Below are 11,328 nucleotides of genomic sequence, written 5' to 3'. Positions count from 1 at the left end.
CTGTGCTTTAAGAGCAGCTGACGAATATCAGCTGAGGTTATTTCTTCCTATTAGACCAGACTCTCTGTGTGAATGTGTCCTCGTGAGTTTCCCTCTGCTGCTGTAATTAAATGGATTTTTGTTAATTAACCTCACAGAGGGCTAAGAAAGTGAATTAAGATCCAAGTCTGAAACGAGACCAGCAGGAACTCTGCCAGAGCCGGGACGAAAGGACACGATCACATCATGTCGCAGACACTTAAAACTGGTTTTTAATTGTGTGATATCAATAATAAAGACCTTTCAAGAGCTGTGCAGTGATAAGTGCATCTAATATGTCACCTTCAGATGATGGTGTGATTATGGAGGTAATTAAGTCAGTAAGGAAGAAGGGAACAAAGTATAAAAAAGAAGTGACAGAAAGGAAAGGAAGGGAGTTTTAGAACACGTACGTGGCTGCAATGTGCAAAGAAATCAGTGGAAGAAGGTAGAGACTACAGATGCCAGCACACCTTTGAGGACAGGACAAAAATGACCTTCAACAAGTCTTTGTAAGGTGAAGATAATTCAAATGAAACTACATTCATTTTATAAATGAAACAGTCAATAACTTGTTTTTGTTATCTGCATTGACCATTTATGTTTCTTTAGATTAAAAAAAGAGGTTCTCATGATAAAAAATAAAATAGAATTTTAAGGTCTCACAGGCACAATGTGACAACAAAGAAATAAACAGCATTTGCTTTAGCTACTGAAAAAAACTCTGATTATCCAATCATCAAGCTAAGTACTTTACACTTAAAACCCAGAACTGACAAAAGCGCTTTCTGGAAACAACTAGGAAATAAAATAACCTACCAGGAATCAGAGAATCGCTGATCTGAGAAAAGTAACATATATTCAAAGGTGTGGGTTTTTTTTTTCAATTAAAACTTCTACAAACCCTGGAGTGTGTTTTACTAGAATTATGAAGAGTTTTATGGATAATTATGTGTTTTATTTGATTGAATCTGAAACCTGAATGTGATGTGGTTAAAAAAAAAAACAAACAGCGGAGAGACGCTCAGAGACAAGTCAAGGTGTTTGTGCTCTAAAACCGCTGCCGCTGCTAAAAACCTTAAACTAATAAACAATTATCAACATAAACTAATCAACAACAACGAAAGAAGGAAAACAATCAGGAGGAGGTGACTTACCAGAGGAGGCGAAGAAGGAGGTGATGGATGTTGAAAGTGTACAGAGTCCCGCTATAATGTGCACTGAAGCGCTGAACTCCTCTCACACCTGCCGATTATTAATCATTAATAACCGCTAAACTGACTGACGCCGAGTCCACTGTCTGTGTGTGGGTGCGTCCCTTGCTTTGGTCGACAGTCGTCGATTATCATCGTCGTCCACATCAGCTTCTCTCACTCCGGACACCGATCAACTATGTGAGCTGCGCGCCGCCTGCGCCCCACAGAAGCGAGAGGCATCGGTGCGCATGCGTTTAACACGCACGCGCTTGCACGCACGCTCACACTAAGTACAGTATATAAGTAGATGAACGAGGGCGTTGTATATATTACTGTACAATAGAGGAAAAAAGAGGAATGGAAATGTTAAAACAGAGTATATAAGGATTTTATCTTACTGTTTACAAACGTAAGCATTACGGCAGAATTAAAAATAATAAATCTATGGAAACACCACTTGCAAAAGTGTTAACCAGATAAGTGGTAACACAACAATACACACAAACACACACTCCCCAGCTGTGTTCACTGTGTTATCTGTCGCACTCTTTCTGTTTTTACTGTCAACTCACCTGTTGGTGCTGTCAGCAGGTGTCAGGTTAAAGGACGTTTGGAAGTTTCTTTTAGCCCTGCGACTGTGTCTCTCCAGAGAGGATCATGTAGTAGATGGTAGTAGATCTGATAAAATAAAATAAAAACAATGATAAGAGGAAGGCCATTAATAAAAAGTGTCAGCTGCCAGTAGGACCATTTATGGTTATTTTATCAAATAAAAATTGCAATGGTGTTACCTTAAGAATGTAAATTATTAAAATAACAATGTGAGTTGCAGTTGTTGAAACAAATATCTCACTAAATTCAATAAATCAATAAATAAAACTTGCCTTTACATGAGGGAATATGCTATAATCCACTTCAAGTCATATTGACTGAGACAAGGATTTAGTATTGATGGATAAATAATAATAAAAAAAAACCTAGGCTTTGAACCACCCAGCCATCCAGTCTTCATTGTCATGGTGGTGACAGACACACAGGCAGGCAGGAGGTAACATCATGTCAGAGAGCTGAGGCATTTCACACTGCAGAGACAGAGAGAGAAAGAGAGAGGGGTTAGGGAAATACCTGGCTCTGTGAGAATTGGCTAAAGCATTTAATGTCTATGTTTCTTTAAAAAATAAAATAAAATCATACTACGACCCAAACTTGTATTAATAGTTAATGTTAGTCTGTTGTAACCAGAAGAAATCTAACCTCTCAGAGTGTTGCTCTAGGTCAAATGTGCGTTTTCCAGTGACCTGAGTTCACTGAAAGATTAAGCAGACAGTATGTAATATTTTATCTCCACTGGTCAAACCCAGTGAAGCCGTCCCTCCATTTGCTGCAGCAGCAGAAGAGGACCAATCTGACTATCTTCCTCCTCTGGACATCCAGCCAATCACAATCCAGCAATGCAGCGACCCACTTACACAAATGTGCGTGTGCACGCATGTGAAAAAAGGCAGGCATCTTCGCCTCTCACCTTGAACATTACAGTAAGAATATAAAAAGATACAGAAGCAAAGCTGGGAGAAAGAAAATAGGACCTGCTGTACACTTGTGTGTTGACAGAGTAGAAAGACAGGCTGTTAATTGTACTGATGTATATAGTTTGCTGAAGAGGGTTCATATATTTATATTTATATAGTGTGCAGAATTGTGGTAAAATGGTACTGTACATACAATAAAAACTACATAATGCAACAGCAGGGTACTGATGTGTACAAACCTTTGAGATAGAGAATAATTGAACAAATACCATCTAGAAATGTGAATATATATACATATATAATGACATTAATTATATTATCTATTAGAGTGACCAGATTATAAGTCTGTTCAAATGGATTTTTTCTTCTAAACCAGAATTTCTTGAAATGTCATGATGAGGACTTTCTGTTTACTGAGTCACTGCTTCATGGTTCAGTTTTTGACTATTATATGACTATGACTAGATATGACTATTTTTGTTCCTTTCATTGCAATGTTATGTTATGAATTATAACTTAAACCTGGCCAAAAAACCAATAATATTCCTTTATACCATAGAAAATTGAAATAAAGTCTCAGTGCCAAGTAACAGTTTTGTATTGACCCCTGGTCACCTGTGCGTTTTTTCCCATCAGACTCACCTCCCTGCTTAACACCAGGACGGATGACAGAAGTGTAATGGGATATACATATGTTGGGCAAAAGAATGTAGAAGATAAGGCTGCAGGAGGCAGGATGAAAAGTTGAGCCAAAATGAAATTAGATAATATAGAATAGGATGGATGTGATGGGGAGGTACATAACATGCTAGGTGTAAAAACAAGTGGAAACAAGTGATAGTGTACGATTAAGGCAGATGATCTCATGCCTAAAGGAAGCATTTAGAGATGATAAAGCCTCAAGCATTAAGTTTATAATGGTTCTGTAGATGTATACATAAGATGATGTAGCTTTCGTTTAAGGTTTGGGCAGAAATAGAAAATCATTTATATATTTCTCTGAGCTTTAATTAGGATGAAGACACTGAAACTGATTTAAATTTAGCTCTGTGGCAGGAAAATGGATTGAATGTGTGTGGTGTACTATGGGGGAGAAAGACGTGGGGGACTTACTGACCGCCGAACGATGTGAAGAAATCTGGATTTCATATTCAAACCTTGCTGGTCCTGCCGGAGAATAAAGATGAAACATATGAAACTGTCAACATCAGCATATTCTGAGCCACCACGGCCTGAGGAGATGTTTGTTGTAAACACGAATGCAAATGAAAAGATATCAGGAGATACAAAGTAACATGGGATTCACAGTGTAAAGTGAGAATATGTGCAGTGAGTAGTTCTTCAAAAACACAATACATGTGAGGATGCAGTACTTTTTTTCTTGTGGTAGTGTAGTCCCTCCATTCTCATCACTTTACCTGAAAGGTTTAATTGCAAGGAAAAGGAAAGTGTACTGTAAATGCACAGTAGTGTTCTGTGTGATACAATTCCCTGTGTTTAGTTTATGTACAGTTACTACAGCTTCTGTGACACACAACTGTCATGTATGTTATTTTTGAGTGTGAAGGGGGTAATAGAGAGGGACAATTAGGAAAAACATTTTTTTAAAGTTTCTAAAAGTTGCAAAGCCCTCAAATAGGTAGGCAAAAGATAATCAAACTAAACATGCTACAGAAACAATAACAGAAGGGATGTCATTAGAGTTCCCTCAGCACCTGACTGCCACAGTGAAAAAACTAGTCACTGCTGCCGCACTAAAACCAACTGGATCAATCCTTCACAGTTCAATACACTGCAGCTACTGAACCAATTGAATCTCTTGATCTGTGATAAACAGCTAATTCTGAATTAGCGAATTTGTCGGTATTCCAACACGCTCTACGTAAATAAAATGTAGCTAATTTTGATCATTTGTTTTTATAAAATTTAACATGCAAATAAGGGTTCTCATAAGCCAAGATGTGATTGGTGAACGCAGTCTGGGACTTCTGTAAGGAAAATATGTCAGAGACAAGTGACCTCAGGTAATAAATAAAATAGTAAAAAAATACGACAAAAAAGTAAAATAAAAACAAGCTTTTGAGTTGAGCTACCATTAGGCACTTTTTGCTACACCTGTCATATCGTTTGCATGTACTATTTTTTGCTGAGCTATAGGGTTGTCAGACGTGCAATTGGGCCATGTATGTAAAAAGAGGATATGCCAAACAATCTGCAGTGAAAAGAGAAATGACTGGTGAAGACTTAGAATTCCACCCCTGGATTGGCTGACAGTCGCCAATGGTAGCACAAAGTTTTACATCCGTTTAATCGAATCTTCACTGTATGTTCTTTAAGTTATTCTTGCGTAAAAACCATGTTTCTCCTGTCAAGTTCAATTAGGCTTAGTTTGGCCGATAGTTTTTTACATTCCGATAAGTAAAACTTATTTAAATCCATATTTATTGCACATTAAATGTGAAGTAGACAATGTTTTGTTTGTTTCCATAAGAGACAGTCTCTTCCTAATCGTGGTAACTATTTTTGTATTTGTGTACACCTGTGTAAATGGTCTCTGGTCCTTTTAAAATTAAATAGAGAGGATGTGTGTCATAATTTAATTTAAGGTTGTTTCCACAAAAGCTGTCTGGTGTTGACTCGGCAGACTGACATAGGAAAAAGCACTGGGTTTTGGTAAGGTGTATTTATAAAAATATTATTTTAATTTTAAAAAAACCAGATGTGTGGACTTACAAAATTAGATTTTTATAATGAAGCTAAATAAGTTAATTTTGTCTACATAACTTTTAAGAGGGTAGGATTTGTCATTTTTTCCGACAATAATAACTCGTTTTTAAGCTAAGCCAGACCTAGACAGTAAATGTTTTGCGTTTTTTCAATCATAAATAGGGAACAAAAAGCTCAGTTCACATTGAAGCAAATCACTCCTCACAGGTCAAATAGAAGCTGATTAAAAAAAAATCTAAAGCAACTTTAATGTTTTTTTCTCTACATTATGTCATTAACAACATGATCAACAATAGAAAGTAAAGAGAGAGACACAGTGAGAAAGTAATGGGTCCCAGTTCCTTAACAGCAGAGTGATAGGACGGGTGATGAACAGAAGTGTTTCATTGAAAAGTTTTTACCTCCTTCTCCTCTCCTCTTTTTCTTTGTTCCTGTCTCTGTTCTCCTTATTCCTCTCTTTGTCTCTCTCACTCTTCTCCTCATACTCCCTGTCCCTGCCTCTGTCCCTGTCTCTTTTATCCTCAAACTCTCGTTCTCTGCCCCTCTCTCTATCTCTACCTCTGTCTCTATCCCTCTCCAACTCCCTTTCTCCATCTCTTTGTCTACTTTGACCATCGATTTTTCGCCTCCGTTCTTCCCCCCTCATCGGCTCCTCATCTTTGTCTGGTCGTTCTTCTCGGCGTCTCTGGCGGCTAACCTCCCGTGCATGCTCCTCTTCTTCATGCACACGGGGGTTCCTTTGCTTCCTCGCCTGTTTCTCATCTTCGCTCTCGTCCTCTCGGTTTCTGTCATCCCTGCGTCTGGTTCTCTTCTCTGCAGAGATCTCCCTCTTTTGCTTCTTGTCCTTTTCTTTCTTTTTCTTCTTGTCTTCAATTTTTTCTTTTCTCTTCTTCTTTTTCCTGTGTTTGCTGTCAGAGTCTACAGAAAAAGAGAGAGTTGATATTTGAGCCCCTTTTACGTAATAATCTTTTAGTCATTAATAACATTTTTCTAGATGTTATTACATTTTGGTATATATGCGTTTTAATCTATTATATTCACTGGATTTGGCAGATGGTTTGGTTTTGGTGGTTTTGGTCTGGTTATGCCAGCAGGTGGTGTGATACAAAAGAACAGATGAGCTAGAGATTAAGGCTTAATAGTGCACTTGCTTATTGGAAAAAAACACCACCTATCTGAAAAACCTCTACAACTGATTTAAAACCATGTTTCTTTAGTAGCCGATCAACACGTTTAAAAAAAAAAAACAAAAAAAAGAATTAGAAGGAGAGTGTGTATTTGATGGTATCTCTACGGCATACTTTTGTAAACCAATTATACCTTCAGAAATTTACTAAAATAAACAGAACCAGCACAAAAAGAAGACGTTTACTGCAGCTTGATGTACCTGAGCTGCTGCTGCTGCTAGAGGACGAGGAAGAGTCCGAGTCTGAAGAGTCCGAATCCGTAGACGACGAGTCAGATGAGGACGAGGAGGATGAAGAGGAGGAGGAAGAGGAGTCTGAAGATTCCACCTCCTGGTTCTGTGTCATGATCATCTTTGGGGCGTTCTTTAAATGTTCTCTCAGCTCATCCCTAAAACACCAAAAAAAGCATGTTTAAGGATTCACCATTTATGAAGTGATACAAATGTAATCTGTGCTGTCTTTCAACACACTGATACTAATATTGTAAAGCCGTTTATAATGTTAATTAAAAACAAATCTATGGGTATACAATGGTTTGTGTGTGTGTGTGTGTGTGTGTGCGCGCGCATGTGTCTCTTACGTACACCCTCCCAGTCCAATAGAGGTGAAAAAGTTGATGGCAAAGCGAGTGTTTCTGGGATTATCGCGAGGAAAGAGACCTTCATAGAACGGTTGCAGGGTCCTGAAACACAAACACAGATTAAACAAGACTTCAAATTTGTGTCCGTGCGACTCAAACCTTTTCCTTCATTAGGGTATTAAAGTATGTTCGTACTGGTCTTTGAGCCTCTGGTTGAGTTTGGGAAGACCCAGGTAGGCACAGAGCTCCTGGAACAGGATCTTCACAAAGATTCTGCTTGATGACGTTGTGGTTTCCTCGCTCATCTTGATACACTCCAACACCTGCAACAGAGCCGTGAATAAGACAATAAGTCACAGCAACTGAGAGAGTGTTAAAGTAGATTTATTAATTGGTATGCATGCGTGTCCTCACACTCCAGGGAACAGAGTCGGTGTAGAGCAAGTGAGCGAAGAGTCGAGCAACGTTCCTCAGCTTGTTGGTCTCCAGTCGGTGAATGGTTTCGTACTGTTCTGCAAATATGGCCTCAAAACTCTCCATGTACTCTTTTTTTAGCAGACAGAACCTCTATAAATCACAAACATATGCACACAGACACGTTTATGAGCCATCTTCTGACAACAAATTGTGTATCTCAAAGTACTCAATATTACAGCAGTTCAAAGACAAATCTACAAATCTAGATTCTGAACTTGTTTGTTGGTCCTAACTGGAACTCCTTAATGTTGGCACATCAATGAACTCAACCTTTAAGACCAGGGATATAGGGCCACTTTCCTACTGAGGTTTAATCCTTAAAAAACAACAGTGTGTGGTGTTGCTCACCCCGGCCAGGAGACCAAAGAACTTCTCATAGGTCCTCTGTTGAGCGCAACAGTCCAGGATCATGTTACACAGCTCCTTCTGCTCGGACATATAAAAAAAAAGATTGGATTTTCACAGGACAGAATGTACAGCATTTTAACACCCAACGACTGCCTTATATTTTATCATATAAATAACATTCAATGACTATAAAGAAAAATAAATAATTCTAACGTTTCTTTAACACAGTTTATATTTGTCCATCTTTCTAACTAATATAAAAATATTCTTTGATGAATACCCAACTTGAAATGGTCTTGATATGTCAGTATTGTGAGAAAAAAAAAACTACCCTTTTCTACAAAAGAAAATATCAGTCTGTCTGAATGTATGTGTGTGTTCCAGCTGTTGCGTTGAGTGACTCAGTCCTGATGTTGACAAAACTAGCTCAACAACTTTGACCTCACACACAGCAACTAACAAATGTCTGTGTGTTGATGGTTTAATTACAGCACCAGTTCACAGAGTTTAACCTCAAACATCACCAAAAGAGCACAGGTGTCTCCTGTCTGTCAAAGGACAAAAACATGTTAACATGTGGCGTTTACTCATAGAAGAGAGGAAGGAGATCTGTATTGGTGAAAGAAACTAAATTGATATGTATTAATTGGAACGTTTCCTTGACAAAACTGCAAAAGAATCAGAAAAACAGAGCCGTAGATTATAGGCTGTGTATGACCTTAGTAGTTTTAAACGCAGACAACGAGTAGAGACAGGACAAGTGTAAGAGCCATTTATATTGATTTATTTGTCGACTTTTGTCTAACTAAAATAAGATGGTTTATTACATGTTAACTGATTTGTGGGCAATGTTAATTCAGATGTAGTTGTAAGAAGTTGAAAAAATAAAAGAGAATCAATACACTTTATTTCTGTTGAAAACTCAGGCCCAAGTTGTACCCTAGTGGCTCAGAAAGATTGGGAAACACCACTCTCTGGGAAAATAATGCCACCTTGTGGCCATACCTGCCCCCACTCCGCCTCCCAAAAAAGTCTTATTTTTTATCATCATACACCTTAAAATAAACACATTAAAGGGTATAAGTAATTGTTTGTCTTGTTATCTGTCATGAATGGTCACCAATAATCTTGAGAACATATGGTACATTTTATACATTTTTAAGTGTTTTTTATATCAAACTGATATTTTATATATGAAATCACACTGATTTTATAGCACTGAAAAAAGTCCCAGAACTGTGAGGAAGAAAATGACGAAAAAAGGGCCATGGTTTTCTGTAAGAATTTTTAACACTTACCGTCTGGCTCTCTGGAAAGTCCATTTTAATCAGCTTGTGGGCACACTCCTCGAAGTCCAAACTAGAGAAATAGACAATTAGTGTGAACTTCTCAATTTAACTTAGTAGGACACACACATTTTTAAACACAGGTCCAAGTTTATCCAATATACTAGGAACTGCAACAATCATGTGTGAGTCATGATCACTGAGAGACTGAACATCAAGTGTCACTGTGTGTATTTGTCTGTACCTGGACTGTATAGCGAGGTAGATTGTTCTTCTGAAAGCGACCAGGTTAACTTCTGTCTTATCAAAGATGGTGACCTTCTCTTCTGGACACATACAATAACAAAAGAAACAACATTCATTAGAAGTTTTTATTGAACAAAAACTGCTTTAGATACAGGGCTGAGCTGAGGAAGAAATAAATGTAGCCAGATTTCAGCTGTTTCTCACCATCCCCTTCCTCCTCGTTCTCATCCTCTTCATCCTCTCCATCTTCGTTACTGCCGTCTCCCTCCTCCCCTGAATCGCTGCTCCCTTCATCCAAGATTTCTGTCAGGAGACGTGGGCAGCAGATATGTGAGACTGTGTAGGTGGTGACAGCTAAACTGGACAGAGTGTGATGTTAACACACGCTTGTACCTTTTTTGATGGTCTTGTATTTTTCCTCATTCTCCAGGAAGTCAGGGTCCATCTTAAACACATCTGACGGAGTAAAAAAAACACAGATTAGGAAAATAATACACACACATAATTCTGCAGAGCGTCATTAACCTGGTCTTACTTAGTATGTCCTCAGGAGTGTACTCATCTTCCAGTGGGAGCATGTGGGTGAACTGGTCATCCTCGTCCACTAGGTCCAAACCATCCGGGACGACTGGATGGTCCTTGAAACCGTCTTTCCTGATAGCGAACATCACCTCAATCATGTACTGGACTCTTTTATCGATGGACGACTCGTGAAGGATGTTCCTTAGTCGCTCAAATATGGCTGGGAAGAGTGAAAGGCAAAATTGAACTTTTTTCCTGCTAAGATTTGTTAATGGCGTCTGGTTAAGTTGGGGTTTTTTTTGGACACACCAGGGCACTGTTTCACAAACATTTTGTGCAGCCCCCCCCTTTTGTAGTAAGAAAACTGCTGAAACGTTCACAGCTATTGCTTCAGAACTCTGAACTTTATTTATAACATCAGAAAAAACTTCTGTTCTGGTTTAATTAAGAAAGAGACAAGAGAATTATAAATGTGTGCAATTACCCCACTCTGTCACAAATACACAACATAATCACATTAAAATTAAATTTGCTGTGCCCTACCTGCAAAATCATCACAAATAGGGGCCCAACCCTCACTTTGGGATCTACTGTATTAAGTCTAAGTTGTGAACTTTCATTTTAGCCATGTCAAAGGCTGCAAGGGTAAAATTGTCTGAAAGTGTACATAATATTTTGGCTGGAGTGCGCCTGTGTCAGGATAAACAGAGTGCTTATGACAGATTGCAAAATATTTTGACCTTCAAAATGCAGGAAAACACAAACACAAGCCGTAGATGTAAAGTTACATCCTTAGGGTCAAAGAGTCGCTCTAAAAGACTGTTTCTGTTGTGATCTGTTGCATATACAAAAACAAAGGAGGCCTACAACAATCTGTTTTTGTAAGTACAATGTTTTTACATTAAGTACAATTAAAAGAAAGAAGTCATCTGAAGAAAGAGCCAGAGGAACTTTGCACTTTGTTTGGTAGTTGTGGCCAAAGAATATCAAAAAAACAAACAAAAACCACTGTTTGTATGAATAACCTTTGTTCAAGCTGTGGTTTGAAACCTTTAAAGATTGCATTTAGGTTAATAACATTGTCAAGCTGTAAATCTAAAAAATAGAACAATAACAACAACAGAAGAGAGAAGTCGAACAGCCTCGAACAAATGTATAAAGATGCACTCTTACCATTGATTCCTCTGGGGGAGACCTCAGTCAGTTTGAGAC

General features: G+C 38.3%; 2 protein-coding genes across 5 annotated transcripts in view; both read right to left on the bottom strand.

Moving 5' to 3' along the window:
• Window positions 1-5,541, bottom strand: part of znf385b (zinc finger protein 385B) — a 39,325-nt gene extending 33,784 nt beyond the window's left edge. The window contains exons 1-4 of one of the 4 annotated variants that reach the window (XM_025063973.1): window positions 3,857-5,541; window positions 2,192-2,296; window positions 1,787-1,892; window positions 1,176-1,546 (exon numbers count right to left, since the gene is read on the bottom strand). The gene's annotated coding sequence lies outside the window, so the exon portion shown is untranslated. Of the gene's footprint in view, window positions 1-1,175; window positions 1,893-2,191; window positions 2,297-2,468; window positions 3,384-3,856 lie in introns of those variants that run through there. The other 3 variants (XM_025063974.1, XM_025063970.1, XM_025063971.1) reach the window with 3 other exon arrangements.
• A 142-nt stretch (window positions 5,542-5,683) lies between these two features.
• cwc22 (CWC22 spliceosome associated protein homolog) overlaps window positions 5,684-11,328 on the bottom strand; it is a 9,634-nt gene continuing 3,989 nt past the window's right edge. Inside the window, exons 9-20 of the mRNA XM_025063991.1 lie at window positions 11,290-11,328; window positions 10,130-10,336; window positions 9,988-10,050; window positions 9,799-9,897; window positions 9,593-9,674; window positions 9,361-9,421; window positions 8,063-8,140; window positions 7,652-7,804; window positions 7,433-7,560; window positions 7,238-7,339; window positions 6,858-7,045; window positions 5,684-6,388 (exon numbers count right to left, since the gene is read on the bottom strand). The exon at window positions 11,290-11,328 is cut by the window's right edge and continues 139 nt beyond it. Of these exons, the coding sequence (XP_024919759.1) occupies window positions 5,868-6,388; window positions 6,858-7,045; window positions 7,238-7,339; window positions 7,433-7,560; window positions 7,652-7,804; window positions 8,063-8,140; window positions 9,361-9,421; window positions 9,593-9,674; window positions 9,799-9,897; window positions 9,988-10,050; window positions 10,130-10,336; window positions 11,290-11,328 (1,721 nt within the window). The 3' untranslated portion in view covers window positions 5,684-5,867. The remainder of the gene's footprint in view (window positions 6,389-6,857; window positions 7,046-7,237; window positions 7,340-7,432; window positions 7,561-7,651; window positions 7,805-8,062; window positions 8,141-9,360; window positions 9,422-9,592; window positions 9,675-9,798; window positions 9,898-9,987; window positions 10,051-10,129; window positions 10,337-11,289) is intronic.

The sequence above is a fragment of the Cynoglossus semilaevis genome, chromosome 16 (genome assembly GCF_000523025.1).
Source record: "Cynoglossus semilaevis isolate Cse_v1.0 chromosome 16, Cse_v1.0, whole genome shotgun sequence".
Classification (NCBI taxonomy): domain Eukaryota; kingdom Metazoa; phylum Chordata; class Actinopteri; order Pleuronectiformes; family Cynoglossidae; genus Cynoglossus; species Cynoglossus semilaevis.
The sequence above is the reverse complement of the archived record's forward strand: the minus strand, read 5'-3'. Positions and strand labels throughout refer to the sequence as shown.